Consider the following 23541-nt stretch of genomic DNA (forward strand, 5'->3'; position numbering starts at 1 on the left):
GCTGGTGTTTGTTTATACTGTGATACCAGATTTTGGGTTGAGAGCTGCCATTGAGACTCCAAACCCTTCTGCAGCCCACTAAACAGAGATGTAAGTGGAGACTCAGCTTGATGCTAGACCTAATTATCAACAAAGCAATGGCATCAATGATCAAAAGAGATCAAACCCTCAAAGAATGGAACTGGAGCTCATAGCCATTTCTTTTAAGGTTTAGCTGAATGTAACCTGAGGCTTGGCTGGGTCTTTGGCTCAAATTTACTCAGAAAAATTTCCTGCCAATGAAGCAAACTAAAATGAGCAAGATAAGCAAATGAAAGCCCCAACAAAACCCAAAGGAAGAAGCTGTGGAGTCAGAAACAGTCATGTAATATTCCTGAGTAACAACAACCAAAAAAGAACTAAATTCCTCAGAGAAATGCAGAGGGTCAGAAGACAGACATCTGGTAAGATCAAGGATTGACCCACTCTGAGAGAGAGATGGTGGGCAGTACCTGCACTGGGCTGGTGAGCACATTCTCAGCCCCAGAAGCAAGTTATTCCCATCCATCCACTCTGTGCCTTAGCCAACAGGCAACATGGCCATGAACTGTGTACACTCCTGCTTTCCAGTGACTACACGTGGTTAAGGATACACGTTAAAAGTGGCCTGAAGAGCTGAGGTTTTTAAACACAAAGCATTCTGCTTTCACACCTTTTCTACCTTGCAAAACATACAGAGAGCTCATTCCTGTTTATCTTACAAAACCCAGCTAACAGCCTCATTAAGTTCCTTGCTGATTGCAAGTAATGTTTCTGCTGCAATGACTCCAGTTGGCACCACTCAGCAGATTTGAAACAGGGCACAAATAGCCTGACTTTTATTGTAAAAAAGCACTGTTCTCAAACAAGCAAAGGATACTTCTTTTTCTTTCTTTTTTTCGGGGGGGAGGGATTGCTGCAGGCAATGAAAAGTTGAAATATGTGAGACCCCCAACAGTGCCATTACTTGGACTCGCTTCCAGGACAGGTTGCAGTCTTGGATACTTCAGTCCAAACTCTTTACATGGTCAAAGCCGCATTTACGCCCTAGTTCCTTGTCCAGGCTTTTCTGCATTGAAGCAATATCCCAGCTACAAGCCCTGTCAACGAGGCTGTCCGACTACCAAAGCTTCACCACCAGTCCGCACAGACCTACCGCCGCCACCACCTCAGCATATGCCAGCGTACGGAATTCCTCATCATTCGCCTGCGAAAGACTAAAAACTCCCAGTCTGCCGGACGCTCCCGGTCCACCTCCTTCCCTCGAGGCTTCAGCACCGCGGACAGCGGCGGCCGGCACGGGGGTCCCGGCGGGGTCCTGGCGCCGCCCGCCCCAGGACCGAGCTGGAGGAGCTGGTTAGCAAACTGCAGCCTGATATCCCACTTCTCCTTTGTGTCTGGAAAGTATCCCCTCTTTTCCCAAGCAGTTCTGTTCCTCAGTGGTCTCTGCTTCGCTCTCCTTTTGTGTCCTTACAATGAGGTCCAGAAGTATTGCAAAGCTGACTTAAAAACCTGTGAACGGGAATTTACCTCTGTAATTGTTCAATCTTTTATTGTTGTCTCCGTGTCTCGACCTGAATTTTCTGCTTGATTTTTTCGTGCAGGGAAGTTAGTTTCAGCACAAAGTAGCAAGTTAGGTTAAAAATGCCACACTCTGCAGTGATGTTGCTTGATCAGGAAGGACCTTCCATGAGCATGAGAAGAAGGGACTGGAAAGAAAAAGTAGTAGCCTTTCTTATAGAACAACCTTGTCTCCTCATTTTCATCAGTTTTCACGTATAGAAAGTTCTACTTAAATATTAATTTGCAAAAAGAGGATACTTAAAATTGATGAAGTAAAAGTATTAGTGATGTACAGCATTGTAGGACTGAAATACAGGCACAAAATTATAAGAAATGCAAGGCAATTTGATGGCCCAACACGAAGCCAAATTAGACACAGGTACTGTATTTGCATCTTCATCTCTGTGATCCTATGTATGGTTTTTATTTCCTCATGGCATCACCATCAGGCTCAAAATATGGGATTTCCACACAGTCCCTTCAGGCACCTACAGACCCTTCCTACACAGGCCCTGCTCAAACAGCCAAAGAATAACATAAAACTTGTTCCCAAGCTGGACCATCTCAGACTTTAAGCAGTCACATGACTAATACTCAGTTTTGATGAATCACCAGTTAAAAGCTGCCTTACAATCATGAGGCCCATGTAGCAGCAGGTAATGCAATGCCAATACTATCACAGATGTTTGACAGCCTCCATTCCTGGCTCATCCACCAAAACAGTGGGCTCCTCCCACAGATGCCAGGTGAGGTGAGGCTGGGGCTTCCTAACAGGAGGCAGGCAGGATTTTCTAGAAAGAACTGTTTTCAATAGACAGTCAGAGTTGGAAGACCAAAAGAAAGGAGATGAACTGCAGGACACTTTTCTTTTTAAAGTGTAAATTCCTAACACTTCCAAGCCTACATGTGACTTATTTTAGATATGCTCACCCACAATCCACCTGAGAATATTGACCACAATTTGGTAGCAGCTGCCACTCACAGAACGAGGTGAGAGAGCAATACGCCTACTTATGGAAATGAGCATAAAAATGGCTTTTCCACCTGTATTCACATACAGCCAAAGTGTGGCTGAAGTCTGTTGAATTACAGAGGGTTGCTCTTACTGTACTGCTCTGGTAAGAGGCTCTGAAAAGGGAGAAGTGGAAACCACTGGAACAACAGTTACATAAATGTAGTGTACAGTCCTGCAGGCTTGCAGGGGAAAATTCACTCGCTTGTACTTCCAGTAGCTTTATGCTGCATGGTGTTGAATCTGGATCAGGACAAACTGTAGAAGCCTTGCCAAGGTTTTCATGCTTGCAGTTTCTCAACAGCTTTGTCAATGGTGGTACCCAAAGTGGCGAGCTTGGCTTTGCCCATATGGGCTGGGACAGCAGCTCTGGATAGCAGGGAGGGAATTCTCAAGGCAATAATGTGAATCCTACTTTGGCAAACTGTATGTATATGAGGAAAATGGACGTAAGCTAGCCAATGTAATTATTTAAGAATTTAAGCTTTCAGGATTTCAGCTTATGCCTCGATTTTGTTTGAAAGCAGAAGACCAAGAAGTAGTGTCTCATGGTCCTTTTACTCCTAAAAAAGCTAGAAGCAATAGAGGAATGACATGGCTTTTAAACATATAGTGCACAACAAACTGCCTATGCTTGGGAACACAAATAGGAGAAAAATACATTAGGTTGAGCCATTAGAGCATAAGAAAGCAAGAGCATCTTGGAAAAAATGTAATGCTAATTAGAAAACAAATATATATCATAGTTCAAGGAGTCTAGTTCTGATTTGCTATAAATAGAAGGAATTTATTACCTATAGTACTGCATGTTTTGTTACTCAGCTTTAGTCAGTGGTGGAAGAGAGAGAATTAGGACTTGTACTCTTCCTTTGTAACCCTTTTGAAAGTTTTTCACGAAGGAAGTACTGAGCATCTAACTGAATCTCAAGGAGACCATGTCCTAACTACAGTTCTGGAAAATGATGTTTCAGTAGAAACCATGAGTTATCCTGACATGTTTTTCTTTCTGGTAAACAGCTACTTCCTGAAACTCCTGGAAATCCCAAGGAAGATGGGCCAAAATCATGATTTTAATGAAAGCATTACAAGAATGGGCTTCCCATGGCCCCACAAGCTCCACTGCCCTTGACTCCCATGCAGCAGTGTGAGATGGAAAAGCTGTGCCATGTTGTGCCAGCTACACACAGCCATTTTTCTTAGGAAGTTTTTCCACCAATGCAATCTGGAACAGACCATAGCAAGCCAGATCAGTCAGTCTTAAACTCCTTGTATCATGATCCTGGATAAAAAAAAATGAGCTCTTTACAGGTGACAACGTGGAATGCCTGTGCTTTTACATGTCAGCTGAAAGCTGTATGCAAGATACTTACCGTTGCCTAGTGGAATACTGTAACATACAGGATAGATGTCCAAAGGGCAACAGCCTCCCCCTCTGGCCAGAATCTGTTCCTGCTCCTAATCTTATCTGCTTCCTGCTCTCACCTTGCCTCAAGAAAGCTCTCAGCTATCTGCTGGGTCTTATGCACAAACCAAACCAAAACCACCCTGCAAAGAGCTGGAAAGATTTCTGACATGCACTATGGCCTCAAGCCCCAACAACTGCAACAGTTACCAATGCCAGGGGCCAACGCAGCAAATGTTTCCTGCAGCATTCCCAGAACGGGGAACTGGGAAATCTCAATTTCCCAGGCCCTCCACTCCAACTTGCTCTTTGACACCGACATCTTGTGACCAACTGTACATATGACAACTCACTTACTCTGATGGAGATGGGACCCTCATTTCCAGGAGAAGCTCACTCCATGTTATATCACCTTCTTTTTTGCTGTTGGATCAGTGGGTCTCTTCACAGGCCAAAGGATCAGAGTAAAGATAAATTAAGACCAGAGACAAATCCACTCAGGCATTTAAGTCTAAACAGACAATGCTGGGAAATCTGTGTTTCCATCTGTTTCCACTAACCCCCCAAAACAACCCCAGAATGAAACCAGTATTTCCAGTGATTGGTGCACAGCAGCATTAGCACTACTGCTCCTCTACACATCCCTCACCACCACCTTTGCTGAGAAAAACACAGTTCCTCTTCTTCTCTGCTGCTTGCTTAAGATGCATCCTTCAATACTTGCCCCTCAGAGCCAGCAACTAGAGCCAGCAATGCACTTAATTTCACCATGTTTAATTGTCCTCTGCAGGAGGCAGGACATTCTGTCACCTCTACAAAAACTGAAGAACGATTTTTAAAAAAGTAAGCAGCTCCAGCAGTCACTATCAAGGTTCTGTTACATCCACCCTGCTACATGAAAGCTATCAGCACCCTGTAGGGTTGACACTGGTAAGACTGGGTTTGCACACAGAAAACACTAGAATGTGACTTTACTGAAAGTTCTGAAGCTTATTCCATGTTCATTTACCAATAACCTCCATGAAAGTGTTCTATAGGTATATATTTAATCCGAAGAAAAGAAAAAATAGATATAAACTATGGTTTAGATATGACACTTACGGAGCTGTATTGGATAGGTGGTCATCCAAATTTGGGATGTAACCTCACAGACATCTGAAGTAATCTCATTATCTATTGGTTCTTACAATGTAGAACTCTAGGGAAAATATAGTAAGGGTCAGCATTCAGACTGCTTACCTCAGCGAGTACATACTTTCCTACATGTTCTCTGCTATTCTTGGCACCAGTTTACACATCACTGAACTGCCACACCTATACCAGTAAATTAGGCATGTCTGGAATATTCCTAGGCACTGAGGCCAACCAATGTGGAGGTGCTTGTGCCTATACTAATTAATTCTCTCTCCAAGCAGGCTGGCTGCACACAAACAGCTTCCATGAATGTGCCAGCTCCAGAAGAATGTTCAGAAGTCCTTGGAAATATTCCACTTGGCACAGGCCAGCATTGTGCCCGCCAGCATCTGAGTTTACTAAGCAATCACATTCCTCTGCCTGGGCTCTGGTTAACTTACTACCACAAATGCTGCCCAAATCCTTCCAGCAGGGAGTGTCCAAATATACTTCATATGCCAGAAGGACGGGATGCTATCCAGAGGCATCCCCTTACTTTGCTGTGGTGGTTTCACCTGAAACACTGTGTCCAGCTCTGGAATCCCCCTCCTTTCTTTGAGCACAAGGACATGCACCTGTCACAGCACCTCCAGAAGAGGACAACAGGAATGATGACAGGACTAAAACATCTCTCCTTCGAAGAAAGGCTGAGAGCGTGGAAATTTCTCAGCCTGGAGAAGTCTCCAGGGTCACTCATTGCAGCCTTTTAACACATGAAGGGGTCTTTTAAGAAAGATGGAGAATTTTTACCCAGGCTGGTCGTGACAAAACAAAGTGTAACAGAGAACCAAGAACTAAGAAGCAGGTCCCTGAAACAAACAAAAAAAAAAAGCAAAAGAAAAGGCAAAAAAATAAGTCATCCAGATAGACACTCAAAATCATTGCAGCAAACCAAGAGAGCAATACAGGAATCAATAGTATTTATATTACTGTGACTTACAATATTTCATTAACTTACAAGAATTTAGTAGTATTGAAGTGGAACATTTTCACATAAAACTTTCTATCATCTTTCTACAATGATGACTGAAAATTACTAAAAGGTATTTTAAAATTAGCATCATAATACATGAATCATCCACTGAGCAGAAAATGACGAGTTCTACAAGACTCTCTTGTCTAAATTGTTTTTAGATTTAGTTGAAACGCAAACTGGGATGGATATTTTAAGCATTGTTTTGAGGTTTACTGAAGTGATTTACATGAAGATTACGTGCAAGGCAACACAGCATCAGGTGAAAGTTTAGCTATTATGCAAACAAGATAACCAAGGTCGACAAGAAAACTACCAGAAAAATCATTCAAAACACTTGTGTGACACTGTGCCATTTTAAGTCTTACATTTTTACTTCACATTTACTCTTTGAGTCCTTGCTGTGAGTTTGTGGTTGTCCCAGCTGCCTGCCTGTGTCGACTCACAGCCTGTGAAAGGCCAAGTAGTCCACACTTACTTTTGAGATTGTAATACTTTTTAATAGCAGAAGTTAGACCTATATAGCTTAGTCTGACATGCCTCACCATTTTCATGATTTTTGTGGAAGAACACTGTTTTTTTCAATATTTGCTGCTGAATATGCCTCTTCTAAGAGCAGCAGCTGTGCCCCACAGAATGTGCAGAATGAGGTACAGGATTACTCGTGTCCAGGCTACCTTCTGAAGGAGAAAAGCCCAGTGTGATGCAAGGAGAGATTTTTACGGTCCACCATTTAATGATGTTAGAGAACATAGGTGCAACCTGTGAAGACTTTAAGGTAGCCACTGGCAACTTAAACAGGAAAGACACTTAATTGAATGTTCCTGAGGAAAAACATATTTAAGAACCACAATCATCTGTTTGTTTCTGGGGATGCAAGTCTGCCCACAGTGATGCTAACACCTTATCAGTATATGAAAACACAGTATGCACAAAATGCAGTCCACTTCCAAATAACTAGAGTGCACTAATACCTGCATTTTTCTGCAGCACAGCCCATGTTATCAGGTAGAAATGCCTTTTACCCAGAAACTACAGCATAGGTGCTCTGTGAGGCCTCATGCTTTCCAAGCCCTCCAGTGTGTCTCAGGATGAGGGATTTGTATGGCAAATTTCTCACAATCAGACAAGCTGCAAGAGACCTGTGCCATTCACTTTTCTATGCATCTAACCCATTGATGACCCTATACTAGTGTGTTCCACCTGCCTTCTGCCTAGAGACCCCCCTGGCAAAGGGGAGAGTATTCCTGTTATTAACTTGCATAAAGAACAAGCACTCAGCAAAAGGCAGCAGTGCTCTTACCAGCTTAGCCCAGAGGATTTTCAGTTTCATATGGTCAGTCCTACAGGTAACCAGCTCTTCAGAGAGCAGGAAGGAATTCTTTGGAAGAGCTGCACAGCTGGCACACTCTTCCAAGTGTCCCGTATATTTCACAATTGTATAGAGCTGGCACCCCAGCTGGTCTGTGATGAATCACACATTTGCTTGGTGTGCCATTTGCAGCTCTATATTCGCTGTGCCATCCTGTGCAACCCTAACCTAGGAAGACAGGCACAGCCCTGCTGGTTTGAAGGCAGATCAGACTATGGTCTTTTGCCAAGGCCCTGTTTGTCTAGTGGGATGTGCCTAAGATCCATGTGGGCTACCAGTGTTGTAACTACCGACATAATGAACTGACAATTCAGCAAATTTCTCAGTCAGGCTGTCCTTGGCTGAACAGGGATCACAGGGGTTCTGCCTTCCAGCCTTTCCTCCTGCAGCTCAAATAAGTAACAACAAACCCACCTTCCCTATATTTGTACTGTTAGCACTTCCTTTTCACTGTCTGGCAGGATGTTGGTACTTGGCACCTTCAATTGCTGAGCAAATTTACTGATCTCCTTTTTCAGTTGGTTAACCTGGATAGACAGAAACCATAACAACCACAAAACTCATTATGGGTTTCATTAGGAAAGAAAAAGCATTTAATTCAGTATTTCACACTCCAGCAGACAAAAGCAATACTGACACTACTTCCCCATTTTACATGCTCACTTTTTCTGCAAGCTATTTTAACCAGTTTTGCAGTGCCCATTAGTACTGTGCATTCCTCTACCTTGACAGATCACTGTCAGTCGGAAAGTCTCCAACATAAATTAAAAAAAAAAAAAATAATGGATTACAATAGCCACTATTTCTTTTATAAACTCAGAGGACAAAGACAGCAAATATCTCACACACTGAGATGATAGCCAAATGAAGGGTTGTGCTAAACAGTGAACAAGACTTTAAATAAAAGCTTTCCATACTCTTAATTTTTCCCACTGAGAACATGAAGCGTCCAATTTGATCATGTGCTATCATCAAATTACTGAATATCAGTGTTAATCAAACTAACATTTATATCAATACCAAAACCAGGCAGGATCGGGATCACAATCTTGACAGGATCCAGACAGCTTTAACTTGGTTCGGATCAGATCCCTCTTCATTCTAATGATATGCCAAGTCACTAAATAAACTGCCCCTGTACCTTCAAGATAATTTGTGTGGTAGCTGAGTTGAGAAAAGGCACTGACTTCCAGGCTAAAATTTTAAGAATGTAGAACACAGCAGGCCTTTTAATGTGGATTTTTTTTTCAACCCATAGACCACTTACAAATGCGAAATGCCTACCGATGCAACGTCAGCCTTTCAGAGCAACACAACGTCTTAATCCTCTAAAATTGTGGAGTTTATATTTTAAGCTTGCACTTCAAAACCTTGAAGGTATTTGTTTATCATCAGCTACTGCTGCTCTTTTACAGTGTAACCGCTGCACACCGAACTTAGCAGTGCTTCATTCTTACAACCTGCCAGTTCAAGAGACAGTAGTTTTGTGGAAACTAAAATAAGGGTCCCGCGAGCCTATGAGCAGCTGTATTTGCCCAAGCATGGGAACAGATTGGCAATTCTAGCGCCAAAAGCCCAGGTTTTAGCGCCGTCTTCTCGCATCTTAGATGTTCACGGGACAACACATACAGAAATTGTGCCGTGACGCCATCCCGTGCAATCACGGCGCTACCGGTGGGCTCGCTGCGCCACACCCTTCCTGGCCCCTGTGGGAACCCTCAGAGGCGACGCCTCCATCCCACCCTTCCCATCTGCAGCAATTTCCCCAAATCCCCCTCTCACAGTGCAAGAATTTAAAAAGCGGCAGTGCCGCCCTCAGGCCGCCCTCAGCTCCCCCCGCCCCTCGCACGCGGCGCGCCCTCACAGGCTGTCGCTGGCCGCTGGCCCCGCCCCCAGCGCCAGCCCGCCAATCCTGAAGGGCGATGTGGCTGCACCCGCTCGGGGCGGGCCCGCCCCGTCCTTCCCGCCTCCCGCCCCTGGAGCGGCCACGCACTCCACGCGTGGCGGCCCGCGGTTGGCGGCTCTGCGGCGGCCAATGGCGGGGCGGCACCTCAGAGCGGCCGGGCGCTTCTACGCGCGGTGTCGCCGCCGCTTTTAGGCCGCCGCTCCGGCCGATGGCGCCCGTGTCTCGCTGCAGCACCGCGGCCGCTGCCGCCGGGGGTCCCCAGGGGCGCCGCTGGTCCCTCGAAACCCGAGCACCCCACGCCATCGGCCCTCGTGACGATTGTCGATTGGTGACTGCGCCAAGCACGTGTTGCGGCGGCAGCCAATCAGCGGGCGCGGCGTGCCGTGTGGGGCGGGGCGGGCGGCGGGAGCCCAGCGTCGGGAGCGGACGGGCCGGACCAGGCCGGGAGCGGCGGCGGCATGAGGATGCGCGGGGTGTGGGTGCTGGTGCTGCTGCTGGGGCTGGCTCAGATCGCCCTTCTAGCGCGGGGCGCGGCGGCACAGGAGGAGGATGACGACGGAGGTGAGCGCGGGCAGGGGCCGGGCCGGTAGCGCATGCTGGGTCCCGCCGCGGGAGGCGGTGGCCCCGGCGCCGGGCGCTGCGAGGAGCCCGGGCTGGCGGGGCGCCGCTGGGGCTGGGGTGCTCCTCGCAGGCCTCTGTGCAGGGCGCTGGGCCCGCCCCGTGAAGGCGCTGAGGTCTGTGCGAGCAGCTTGTCCCGGCGCTGCTCGTCTGTCCTGCGCCGTGGGGCTGCTCTGCCTCACCTCTCCCAGGCACGGAGTTAACAGCTCGCTAACAATTGGCCGTGTTGGCAATCAATCCCTGGCTTTTAGATCTCCAGGGAATTTGCGATTTCTTTATTCCCACTCAAACAGGTCATATTGCGATTTCATTATCTGCAGAGGGACTCTTCATCAGGAACTGTGGTGATAAAATGAGTTATAGTGGGTGTAGATTGAAAAAGGAGAAATTTAGGTTCGATATGAGGGAGAAATGCTTTACTCTGAGGGTGGTGAGACACTGGAACAGGTTGCCCGGAGAGGTTATGGATACCTCAATCCCGGTAGGGTTTGACCACCCAGGACTGGCCTAGTGGGAGGTGTCCCTTCCCGTGGCTGGGGACTAGGGGACTTGGGACTGAGATCTTTAAGGTCCTGTCCAACCCTTAGCGTTCTATGATTCTGTGATTGAGCACGCTTTTCCTTTCTCCTTTGTTCAGGGACCCTGTGCGTTCTTCGTGTTTCAAGCTGATTTTTATTTTTTTTTTCCCGCACAGAAGGAAGGCCTATTGTTACCATCTTCTTGGTGTTTCTTCCTACTGTCTTTGAATTTTACTGACGTGTGTCTCCTTTCCAAAATTAGCTGAAACAAAGCTGCTCAGGCTTATTGAGTATAGTGGCTATATGTAGGAGGCAGACATTTGAAGGTGTTTCTTTTTTTGGCTTTAAGTTTCTTTCACGTGGATTTTGGTAAATTATGCATCTTTCATATTTCCTGCATGAACACTGCTGTATTTTAAGTATTAGAGGGCTTTTAGAGTGACTGGATTATGGATGATCTTCTGAGCTCATGTCCTGCAACTTTTTGCTTGCCTAACAGGCACTAAAACTTGCAGAAGTGCATTTAAATCGTTTACCCTATTTGTGTGACTAACTGTATAGTCTGTAAAATAAGGGTGAAGATATGTTCTTAATGATATAGCAGCTGCAATAAGGAGATGGAAATACAGAATCTTCCTGTGGATCACTTTTCTTCTGCTGTAAACTGTAATACAATTATTGTGTCTCTTTCTCGGCTTTTAGAGCATGGTTATGGTTTCTTTGTGTTTCTATGTTTCATGTGACAAAGCCTAGTACTGATGTCCCCTGCCACCTTCAAAGGGTGGAGTAACGCCTGTGATGTTACAGTGTTACCTGTGGCTGGCAGCAGTGGCTCAGCTTCTTGTGGGCCAGGCTCTCATCAGTATTTCCCATGCTTGCTGTACTTCTCATTATAGGAGTTCTCGGGATCAAAGGTACACATTGATGAAAGTATCTCCTGCTGTGTGGAGCTGAACACTAATCCACTCCCCAACATGAATCATTTTCCAGGTTCTATTGTGTGTCTTGAATTTGTATATAGATCATGAACTAGGCTTTACAAAGCCTTTGCCTCAAAAGTGCACATAGTTTGGGATTTCCATTTTTGCCCTTGGAATACAGATTTGGATGAGGTGGAATAAATTTACTTTGCAACAGGGAAGTAATCTTACGCAGATTGATTGTTGGGGAGATGAAAAGTTCCGAGCAAACCCAGCTTATTGCACTACATGATTTGGGAAGTGAGGTTTGAGCAGGGCAGGGAGGCAGATATGCTGGAAGTGAGGTTAGCCTGGATCCTGACCACTACTCCCTTAATATCCTGATGATGGGAAAGGAGGGATCATGTAGAGGATCCACCACAGAAAAGATTGAGGGGGGCTGATATTATTGAAAATCTTTTGAATGCCCTAGCAACACATTATGAGTCCTGAGTTCTCGGTTTCTGATAACTGAGCTCATCCAGTTAGGGAACAGTGTGCTCCTCGAAATAAAACTTTCAGGCAGAATCCCAAAGTCATTGGTATCTGGATGCAGCTTTTTTTTGTCCGGGATCTGCTTTGTTTAAGGAAACGTTACTAGGCCATATTTCTGATAAACGCTGAGTGTTCAGTGAAGTTACTGTAAGAATTAATTTCACGGTAGTTGTCATCCTAACAAAGGCTTGCCAGCCAGAGTCATGTACTTCAAGTCTTAAAAAAAGTACCTTCTTGATCACATTTTTTGACTTGTATAGTAAAGTGTTGAAATTTCTGGATTTTTTTTTTCTTCTTCCCTGAGTAAAAGGGGTTTTTCTGTATTTTACCAGATGGCAGATTTTAGCCACAGCTGTCACAACTGTTGGTTTGTCCACTGGCTTTGCAAGTCTCTTTAAGAAATAGACACTTCAGTTTGGGGGCAGCTGTTTTATTTTCGTGAGCTGATTTATGCAAGTATTTATTAGCTACTTCTGCCACTTCATGTGTCACAGTTACACTAATTCTCTTTAAATTGTAAATTTTCAATGCAGAGGAAAGTTTATTGGTTTTAATGGGGGAAAAAAAAGTCCTGCTTGCTTCTCCCATGGTTGGGTCCCTGAATCAGGTCTTTCAATCCCAACAGTAAAGGGATGGTAGAGGTAGCTATGATAGCCCTGGGTGTTGGTGAAGCTGGAAGCTACAGAAAGTAACTCTGCACTCTTAAGGACCAATATCTAAGTGTGGTTAACTTTTTCTTTAATGCACGCCCTCCTTTAAGCCACTAGGGAAAAGGTGGAGTTCTGCTGTTCCAGTGCTATTGTCCAGCCTCCATCTCCAGGGAGGAGAAGTGGGTGTGTGTAATGCCCATGACAATGTGTCACTGTCAGGGAAGTTTTACCTTCGAAGGCTGTACAGCCACTTGCAGGGGAAGATACAAAATTATTTCAGCGAGGGATGGTGGATCTAATGGTTACAGTTTTCCACTGGTGCTGGATGCTTTTGCAGGTGATGCCTTGTTCTTGGTTTTCTAAAAAGCGGGTGCCGCTGTAGCTGCTGTGGTCTTTGTCTCTCTTGAGTGTGGGTAGTGAGCAGGAACAAGGGTCACAACCTGGTGGATAGTTTGAGGTGCAGGAGCAGAACCGGCTGGCTGGTTTTGCTCGCATTTCTTTGTGTCAGGAAAAGTCATATCTGAAGCAATTTGCCAGGAATGCAATAGCCAGGAGTTCAGGCACAGGCCAAGCAGGAGCAGCCTGCAGTGAAACACAGCCCTCAGAGCTGCTGGGCACCCATGTAAGGCACAAGTTTTGCCTGCTGAAGCCCCCTGAAGTCCAGCTGTTTCACCTGGGCGGTCCTGCAGGTACGTGACAGCTAGATTCACTCAAGGGTGAGCAAGTGCTGCAACACAGGAGGCATTGTCTGCTTGCAAATAGTGCTTTTAGCTGCTTCAAAGATCAGGTGAAACAGTAGTACTTGTTAAAGAAACCTAATCCAGCTGACTACTCTTGTGTGATAAATGATCTCCTGTGATCTCTCCCCTGGTCAGAAGCTTTAGTATTTTTGTGCTGCATAAAGACCCCATACTGTTTCCTGAGAGCATGTAGGCTTGTTTTTGTATACTTTCTACTAAAATAAAACCAGCTATTGCAATTAAATGGCATAATTTTATCCATGGTGATGTTGTTCCTGTTGTCTGCTGTTGGTCTGAGAAAAGTGGGTTTTGTTTTGTTTGCTTTTTCATACCTGGACAGCACACATTTGTCATTTTTAGCTTTCAAGTTCCTGATGAAATCGGAGTACTTTCAGAATACTACTGCAATAACTCCTCCCAGCTTAGTCAAAAGCCAGTTAAAGTTTAATAGAAAATAATTTTGAATAAGAAACCTTAATCCTTTTTTCTGTTCTTTAATTTTTTTTCCCCATCCTTCTCCTGGGACTCCCACTGGTTGAAAGTGACTTCATTGTTTCACAGTTTTGATTTGGGATGAGATATTTTCATTACTTGTTCTGTAACTGAAATTCTTTTAAAGTCCTTCAGGAAGGTCTGGTTTCCTTGAAAGATAACATGTTTTTTTTTAAAAAAAAAGTTTAAAGGAACATATGAAAGGTCAGATATTGAAAAAAAATCTCAAATTCCAAGATAACAAATAATGAACCAGTAGAAATGTCCTAGCTTCAGCTTTCACATGCTAATTTTGCTTTGGTAATTTAACAAATCTGCTTTCTCTTTTAAAAGCCTGTTCTAGACCAGTGGTTTTGGTCTTAAATCAAAGGCCTAAAACAGTTCTTTGAAAGAAGAAGCTTTTACTCCTATTTTTTATTATTATTTTTATTTTTTTATTATTTTTAGAAGGATACTTGGCATTTTTCAGGTACATAAGAGTGGGTTTTCATGGGACTCCTGCAATCACTTACTTGATTTTACACTCAGTGCAGTGTGGTGCTGATCCAGAGAAGATCGATTGATGCTCCTGTGAGTGGAAACTCCTCAATGAATACCAGACCTGAAACATTGCTGTGACTGAAAGCAAGAGTGGCAGAGGTGGATGGAGCAGTCAGGAAAGAAGCACAGTTTTGAAGTGTGGCCTCCAAACCACCTTGACAGTAGAGAAATTGTAACATTTGGGTTTATAGCAAGTGTTGTCTGTTTATTAGATGTTCAGACAGGCAGCACATAGCTATTGTAGTGTTACAGGTCTTGTGAGTAGGGGTATGAGAGAAGCACTGGGGACAGATAACACCTACTTTTTTGGTGTAAGACTAATTTTTCGAACCTCAAATTGGCTACACTTAAAGGACAGCTGTTCTGTTGCATGATGAAGGGGTTCTGTTTGAAGTTCAGGTATCATCTGTGTGCCCTTCTTGCCCAGCAAAACTTGTCTCGCTGCCCACATTTCAATGAGATGTCCGCCAAACCTTGGTGGCAACTGTTGCATAGCTTTGTGTGCTTTAATTCTTCTTGTGTCCATTTTGTTAGTTCATCCTGAAATGTGAAATATCTGTTGATACTTTACTGAAAAATATATATATATATACTGAACATATATATTCATATATAATATATAATACATTCTTATGTTTTATATACATATACACTGAAATATATACAACCAATATATAATGTTAAACTTGACACAATCTAATCTGTGTCATATTCTTACCTTTCCAGATTCTGTTATAAAAGAAGCTGATGATGATGGTGATGATGACGATGATGAAGAAGAAGATGATGAAGATGACGACGATTCTGTAGTTAAAGAAGAAAATGGTGTATTAGTCTTGAATGATGCAAACTTTGACACCTTCACTGCAGACAAGGATACTGTGCTGCTGGAGTTCTACGCACCGTGGTGAGTTCACAGCAGTACCTCCTTGGGTGCAGCCTCAGAGGGCTTCTCTGCCAGGACAAGCTCCTCAAAAGCTTGGGTTGCCACCTTAAAGATGACAAAGGAGTAACTTGCCTGCAGGAGATGCTCTAGACTGTGCTATAGTCCAGAAAAAGAGATGGTTCTGGTGGTGGAGAAGAACCTTTTTTCCCTCCCTTGTACCATGCAATAATGACCCAGACATGGGTCATACTAAGGGATCCCATGGCAAGGGGAGCACAAGCCTGATTTTATCCTTGTTTTATGCCTGTCAGGGAACAGAAATGGTCCCAGTGAGGCCCAGAAAAGTCATGCAGTGTGGTCCTGCAGCCTGCTATCATCCTGTGCCAGTGCTGGACCACTGAGAATGTGTGTACTTGCTCATCTAGATGGAGTAATGAAGGCTTCCCTAGCAGGGGAATTGCCAGAAGGTTTTCCTTTCCAAATTCACATTTCTGTCCTTGCCAGAAGGGTTTGGTGTGATTAGGGGCATAGCTTGTTTATATTATCAATTTAAGCAGTGCCTCATACATCTACCTAATGATGGCAGTTCTGCTGGCATCCCAGGGTATACAGCACCAATGGTCTGCACCAGGGAGCTACAATGGACTTACCTGCGTATAACCAAGACAAAGGATTTAGGCCAGGATGTGTCTTCTCTTGGATTCTTCCAGGTTAGGGGTAGTAGTGGGGGAAAACAAGAGTAGAAGATATTTTCAGTAGAGTTGCTGAGTTAGTGTTGCAGCCAGAACCTCTTTTCCTTTGTGGTTCAATGATACAAAAATGGCTTACTCATTAGTCCTTCTCCAGCCTTTGAATAGAGGGGGAATATGATCTTGCTTGAGGTGGAGTTGCATTTTAATTTGTGCCATTCTTGTCACAGAGAATCCCATCCCTGCTTGGCTGTAGGCACTAATTCTGCAGCTTTAGTTTGCCTACATGGAAACTAAGCATGAAGTTTGATTTAATCTAAGCAGAAGGATGTGTGTCATCATAGACTAAACACCTCTCCTATTTTTCTACTCCCCCTCTTGCCAGCTGAGAGGCTGAGGAGCACAGGTTGCCACACACTTCTTTCTGTTTTCCTACATTTTCCTGGTTTCATCTTTAGTTTGTCAGGCTATATTTAGCATTTCTTATGCTCGCATCCTTTGTCATGCCTGCTTTTGCAGCAGGAGCCTTTGTTCTTCCTGGAGAGTTCTGGTATGGCCAGAGAGGGAGCAGATGTTGTGTTACCATGGTGGGTGGGAGATTTCATTAGGCCAGCTTAACTGCTGGTTTATTTTCTCTTTAGTTCTATTTAGGGTGCTAGGGAAAGAAGATGAACTTAAGGGAGAAGCTGAAGTTGAATTGAGACCATATTTGTGGGGGAAGAAAGGAAGGAAGTAGGAAGGAGCAATAAACCTTGTAATACAAAGTTTACAGCTTTGTTGTAAAAGTGGTTGTTGAATTTTTTACAGTGCTTTTATAAAGTATATGGCAATACATTCCACAATGAGTGAAAAGTAAGGAAAAAAAAAGTTTTTGATATGAACAGTACATTAGCTACAGTTGCTCTCTACCTCTCTGTGATGCAAACATGTAGCAGGACAAACATGAGCACCTCTGTACCTACTTGTGTCTTCTCTGACAGGTGTGGGCACTGCAAGCAGTTTGCTCCTGAGTATGAAAAGATAGCCAAAACTCTGAAGGAAAATGACCCTCCTATTCCTGTAGCCAAAATAGATGCTACTGCAGCCACTTCACTGTCAAGTCGTTTTGATGTCAGTGGCTACCCAACCATCAAAATCCTGAAAAAAGGCCAAGCTGTTGACTATGATGGGTCTCGGACGGAAGATGGTAAGCACCAGTCCTTTGCAGTTCTCTGTAAGAAAGCAAAGTAGCGTATGGCCTTGTTTCTTAATTTCTGGCCGTTTTGAAGGACTCTGATCTCAACTTATTATTAAGCCAAGTAATATTATGAATATATAATATGTATTACGAATGCTGAATGTCCCGTTTTCTCAACGGGCTGCATGCTAGAGGACAATTTTGCGGGTAGTGGGTAGTGCTGTTACTGACAGAAGGTTTCTAGAAATATGACTTGACTAGAAGAGGAGGCAGTCTCATTTTTGAAAGGATCAAAAATTCTGAAGGATCAGCCAATAAACATTTGATCTATATATTGACTGTATAGAAATCCACTTTTGCTTAATTAATATGCCCATCTCCAGCCAGAGGGGGAAAAACTACCTTTCCTGGCTCTTTTGAGATGGAATTCAGTGCTGTAAAATACAGATCTGTGCCCTGCTCTATGGGGTGAAGAGAAGACCTTCTTGGCAATACCAACAAGGAAATAAGGCATAAAGAAGCTTGATTAACAAAGTGTTCTCATGTAAGCTTGATGTGTAAGCATTGGTCCTACACCGTGCTTGCCACTCTGATTTTAAATTCTTGCATTTGACATGCTACTGGTATGATAAAATGCATGCTTGCTAATTGGGTTATTGAACTGTATTTCAGCTATTGTGGCCAAAGTCAAGGAGGTTTCTGACCCCAACTGGACCCCTCCACCCGAAGCTACTCTGGTATTGACCCAGGATAATTTTGACGAAGTTGTGAATGATGCTGACATAATCCTGGTGGAGTTCTATGCTCCATGGTAAGCAAGAAGGCAGTCACCTGTGTTGTTATGCCTCTTTACACACCTTTGCCTCATGCAGGTGTGTGTAGCTGTGGTGTACCTCAGTTCTAATCTGCACCTAGGAACACACTGCAAATCACTTGCAGACTAGACTGGATCTATGTCTCAGCAAGGGGTGGTGTCCAAATCTTCAGTGGAGATTCACAATATTTACTAATTTGGGAACACAGTGAGATACTGAAAACCAAAGAGAATTGGTCCTTAGTTTAAAAATGGCCTCTAAAAATGAAGCCTGCCTATAGTAGTGTGAGGCCAGGCACAGGGGCCAGCTTCAGGTTGCAGAGACATGTCTTCCTAGGCTGAAGTGTCTCCTGTGGATTCAATGATCCCATTTCTGCATTCTGGAAGACTTAATTCTTCCACTTCAGAGGTAAAAGGTACCTGGCAGGCTTAACAGCTCGTAAAAAGTGCCCTCTGCTCTCCCTCCCTAGGTGTGGACACTGCAAGAGGCTTGCTCCAGAATACGAGAAGGCTGCCAAGGAGCTCAGCAAGCGCACGCCTCCCATCCCCCTGGCTAAAGTCGATGCCACGGCTGAAACCGAGCTTGCCAAGAAGTTTGATGTTACTGGCTACCCAACTCTCAAAATCTTCCGCAAGGGCAAGCCTTATGACTACAGTGGTCCACGGGAAAAATACGGTACTGCAGCTAACACTTTTTCTTGTTTTCTGAGGGCTCAACCACAAATAATTTGATGTATCTGTAGGACTTGCAGGCTTGTTAATATCATCGCAGCAGTAGCTGGGGAAAACTGAAAAACTCTGCTCTCATACCTACATAGGCTATTTAAATTTGTCTCTAGTCTTTATAACATCTTTTGGTGGTAGCATCAGCTCCTTTCAATATCGAGTTAGTTAAATACACATGGTGAAGCTGTGGCAGTATGAGTAAATGGGCAGTTTTTAATTGTACTGGAATGCACCTTGAGGACTGGCAAAGTACTCACTATTAAGTTTTAATAAGAGGGAGGACTTAAGACTATTCAGGTAGCACTTTGGCTCATAACAGGGTCAGGAGACAGTGAAGGGTCTGGAAATTCAGAAAGGAGCATTGCTCACAAGATCAACTGGTATCTATGGATTGTGTGCTTGGTCACCTCTTCTGAAACCAACCTGAAAGGGAATGTTCAGAACTGCAGCTTTAAAAACTTGGACTGAGGTCTTGCTGATTTGGTCTTTAGGTTGTTGTGGGAGGGCTGCACAGGAGGAAAGGTGTCCATGGGAAATGTGATATTATACAATGTTGTAGATGGAATTCCCAAATCTTGCAGTTCAATAAATGTTCTAAGCAACTTTTTGGGGGCGGGTTTGTCTCACAGGTATTGTCGACTACATGATTGAACAGGCTGGTCCTCCATCCAAACAGATTCAGGCTACCAAGCAGGTACAAGAATTTCTGCGGGATGGGGATGATGTCATCATCATTGGTATTTTTAGTGGAGAAAATGATAAAGCCTATCAGCTCTATCAGGAAGCAGGTAAAGAATGTTTTCAAATATTAATGAAATACATGTTTTGTTTGGATTCTGCCTGGGACTTTGGGCATGGAGAGATCATTTATTTCTTCCCCTAGTTGAGTAGGGAACTTTGGAGAGAAGAAGTAGGAGGAAGGGTAATCTTGTACTCAAAAAATAAGTTCGCAACAGATTTTGAGGCTGTAACTAAAGTGTCAGCCAGTCACAGAATATACCTCTGCTTGGTAGTTGTGTCCCTAAAAACACATGCACTAGAGAGGAGGGAAAATTCCATCCTGAGAAACAAACCACAATTTCTTGGCTTAAAGTCTAGATATGTTTGCTGTCTCTTACTCTAGTTTCATAACTGGTAGTCCACAGTCAGTCTTCACCAAACTCATTTGGGATGAGAGGCCCAGAGAAACAATCATCATCCACTTCTGTGTCAGTTTAGTTAGACTGTTCCTGGCAACCTCTCTATGTCTAATTCTGGGGCTGCTGTCATAGTTGGATTAGGATTATTAGGTGATTTGTTTGCCTCAGCATGGCAAGATACAGAACTGTTTCTCAGGCTGCCCCAAAGCAAATAGTTTGGCTAGCTGACCTGTATGGGGGGAAGCCAAGAGGTAGGAGATTGATAAAAGAATAACTGTTTTGCTGTATATGTTTTGGGAGCTGTTCAAGGTGTTTGAATGTGTAGAACAACTTTTCAAGTGGATGGGTTGTTGAACAGCATTTAAATAGTGCTCCTGGAATTGTATGTATATTCACATGCTATTCACCCCTGGATGGTAACTGTTGTCTAAGACTGGGTTGTTCTGCATCACTTTGAGAACAGGAAGAGAGTTTCCTTGCAGTTGTAATATCAAGATCTGTTACAGGCTGTCAATTCATTTCTAATGACTTTTCCTTTGCCCATACCTTAACTTTTCAGCTAATGGTTTGAGAGAAGATTATAAATTCCATCACACCTTCAGCAACGAGATTGCAAAACTACTGAAAGCATCTCCAGGAAAACTGGTTGTCATGCAGCCAGAAAAATTTCAGTCAAAGCATGAGCCCAAGATGCATGTTCTGAATCTTAAAGTGAGTAGATGGTCCAGAGCTAAAAAGTTTGTGTGTGGGATTGAAGGTTCTCTTTCTCTGTAATTATGATCACATGGCATCTTCCTGTTGGAAATACTTCCACTAGATATTTGAGTCAACCTGTTTGTCCTCTGAAACTATATTGCTTTGCACAATATGAAATTAGTCCAGATGTTATGTTTTCAAATAATAATTTATCATTACAATATTCAGTGCTCAAAAATTTGAAGAATGTGGTGACAGCCTTGTTTTTATGATGTGCCCTTCCCTCTTTTGTATTCATGTGTGTACCAATATTGGTTTTTTAGTAGTGTGTAACAGAAATGCTGCTTAAATCCATTTGCTTGAATTTTTTTCATGATTTCTTTACAGGACTCCACAGATGGATCTGAGATTAAAGAGCACGTGCTAAAACATGCTTTGCCTCTAGTTGGTCATCGCAAGCCTTCTAACGATGCCAAGAGATACTCCAAGCGTCCTCTAGTGGTTGTCTACTATTCTGTGGACTTCAGTTTCGACTACCGTGTTGGTAGGTTTGCTACAATTACCCTTCCTCCACTTTGAGAAGAAGCAGGCACTAAATAACTAGAAATTACCAATTCTGTCCTGTTCTGGTTTTTCAGCTACCCAGTACTGGAGAAGCAAAGTCCTGGAAGTGGCTAAAGACTTCCCTGAATACGTGTTTGCTGTTTCTGATGAGGAAGATTATTCTTCCGAAATAAAAGACTTGGGCCTGCTTGAGAGTGGAGAGGATGTCAATGCTGCCATTCTGGATGAAGGTGGCAAGAAATATGCCATGGAGCCAGAAGAGTTTGACTCTGATGTACTCAGACAGTTTGTGCTGGCATTCAAAAAAGGTACAGTTTCTAAAATAGGGGTTTGCTAAGCCATATTGTTTACCCTTCCAAGAGTGCTTTCCTGGGGCAATGGCTCCAGTAGGCAGAGTCTGTTTTACAAGCCTAAAATGTTCCTGTGGCTTTAAAGAGTGAACTGGTCATTCATATTTGGGGATTACTATATTAAATCATGGTTTAGTACTTTGTGGATGGACAGCCGTAAAAGGAGGAGAAGGGTTCTAGGGAATTGCAAAACAAACTGTTGCCCATATTTCATGAGGTTATTGGGCCAAAAGATCACCAGTTAACTAGCCTGTGTTTCATGCTGAGGCAAGTTCATTTGCTGGTGCAGTGGTTTTTCCCTGGCAGGAGGATGTACTTCTGCCCTTTCTTAGGGGAGATTGTAAAGGCTACTCTTACCACATTCTAATAGTGTTGTGTGTTTTGCTTCCTTCTAGGAAAACTGAAGCCAATTGTGAAGTCCCAACCAGTGCCAAAAAATAACAAAGGGCCTGTGAAAGTGGTAGTGGGTAAAACTTTTGATACCATAGTGATGGATCCAAAGAATGATGTTCTCATAGAGTTCTATGCCCCATGGTGTGGACACTGCAAGAAACTAGAACCAGTGTATAATGAGCTAGGTAAAAAATACAAGAATGAGAAAAATCTGATTATAGCCAAGATGGATGCTACTGCCAACGACGTGACGAATGACCACTACAAAGTGGAGGGATTCCCCACCATCTACTTTGCTCCGAAGGACAAGAAGAACAACCCTATTAAATTTGAAGGCGGGGACAGAGATTTAGAGCATTTGAGCAAATTTATAGAGGAGCATGCAACAAAACTCTCCAGAACAAAAGAAGAGCTTTAGATAAGATAAGGAGAACAAAAATTGTTTGTACAATGTAGTTAAAATCAAGTTACTGACAAAACTTTGTGAGAGAAGAATTAAGCAGTTTTGAGCAGAGATTCTTAAGCAGTAAAGCAATTGCAGTATCTTTTTTTTTTTTTTTTTTATATGACAGATGAGTTTCTTTCTGGACACTGAACTTAATACTCTAATATGAATGTCTTATGTTAGTTACAGTTTTGATCTTTGGAGAAAAATACATCCTTTATTTTTTGTGACTATCTTGAGCTTTATTCTTTGAATCCAATGCAGCTGTTTTTAAGTTAAAAGATACTACCAAAAAGAGAGAAGCAGATCCCTCAGACAAATGGATTTCTCTTATTTGTTGTTATGGTTACTGTCGGGAGCAGTCTTTTCAGCTAATCTTTTCTGTTATGTTTCTGTGTACCTATTCATGTGACTCTATCAGTGTATTCATAGCTGAGGATAAGAATGGAGGTTTTCTAAAGTGTGGATGAGCTATTTGGTCCTACTGAGATAAGTCACAGGGACTTGACAACTAAATATGCTATAGACTTGTTTTAGCTTTGTGCCTCTCTGTAGAGGGGCTGATACTAAGATAGCAAGTTTTTCTAAAGTACCTCTCTTTACTAGTCCTTACTGACTGATTTACATCTGACCCATTTACATCTTAGTCTTCCTAAATATGTTCTGGAGTAACTGGAGTTTGGCAGAAAAAGAGCATCTAGTGGGTGGTAATGCTGGGATTCTGGTGTCAGATCTGTGTGTTACTGTCACATTTCCTTTTGCAGAGAAGAAAGTTTGATAGTGATTCTTCTTTGGATAAGCAGACTGAGACCTTCTTCTAATGGCCTTTATTCCTCTAGCAGGTATTGCAGGCACAAAGAATAATCACACCCTCTCTGTGTTCCCCTTGGGAATAGATGCATTTAAAAGCAGGTTTTTATCTTGTATGGCCCAGTTTAGATATGTCCATAAATTTATGGGCCATGTTGAGGTTGCAGACTTAGGTGCTATAGAAGCACTGTCGGCCTCCTCTCAGAGCTGTGATGCTGTGGTGTGTGGGACTTCAGTGTCCCTGAGGCAGTTTTGATTCACATCTCATTTTACAGGTAGTTCTTCCCTTAGAAGCACTGTTTTCTGTCTTGCAATAAGACAGAAAATATATCAAAATATCACCAGTCTTCCTTCAGTAATTGCTTGTTGCATTAGTTTTTAGATTTTTTGAGGGTATGCAAATCTAAAACCATTATCTTTT

The 23541-nt window shown here is 43.3% G+C and overlaps 1 protein-coding gene across 1 annotated transcript; it reads left to right on the forward strand.

Annotated features, from left to right (window-relative positions):
• Positions 1 to 9733: 9733 nt before the first annotated feature.
• PDIA4 (protein disulfide isomerase family A member 4) lies at positions 9734 to 22543 on the forward strand. Its single transcript, XM_058830777.1, has 10 exons — positions 9734 to 9980; positions 15158 to 15338; positions 16987 to 17192; positions 17856 to 17994; positions 18468 to 18673; positions 19353 to 19511; positions 20422 to 20573; positions 20946 to 21102; positions 21197 to 21430; positions 21868 to 22543. The coding sequence occupies exons 1-10, from the start codon at positions 9878 to 9880 to the stop codon at positions 22281 to 22283; spliced, it is 1953 nt and encodes a 650-aa protein (XP_058686760.1). The 5' UTR covers positions 9734 to 9877; the 3' UTR covers positions 22284 to 22543.
• The last annotated feature ends 998 nt before the right edge of the window (positions 22544 to 23541 follow it).

The sequence above is a fragment of the Poecile atricapillus genome, chromosome 2 (genome assembly GCF_030490865.1).
Source record: "Poecile atricapillus isolate bPoeAtr1 chromosome 2, bPoeAtr1.hap1, whole genome shotgun sequence".
Lineage (NCBI taxonomy): Eukaryota > Metazoa > Chordata > Aves > Passeriformes > Paridae > Poecile > Poecile atricapillus.

Excerpts from the sequence above, each read along its gene's own strand:
- PDIA4 (XM_058830777.1), top strand. The coding sequence starts at position 9,878 with ATGAGGATGCGCGGGGTGTGGGTGCTGGTGCTGCTGCTGGGGCTGGCT. Across the intron at positions 9,981-15,157 it reads GGAGGAGGATGACGACGGAG|ATTCTGTTATAAAAGAAGCT; the intron begins GTGAGCGCGGGC and ends TTACCTTTCCAG. Across the intron at positions 17,193-17,855 it reads TGGGTCTCGGACGGAAGATG|CTATTGTGGCCAAAGTCAAG; the intron begins GTAAGCACCAGT and ends ACTGTATTTCAG.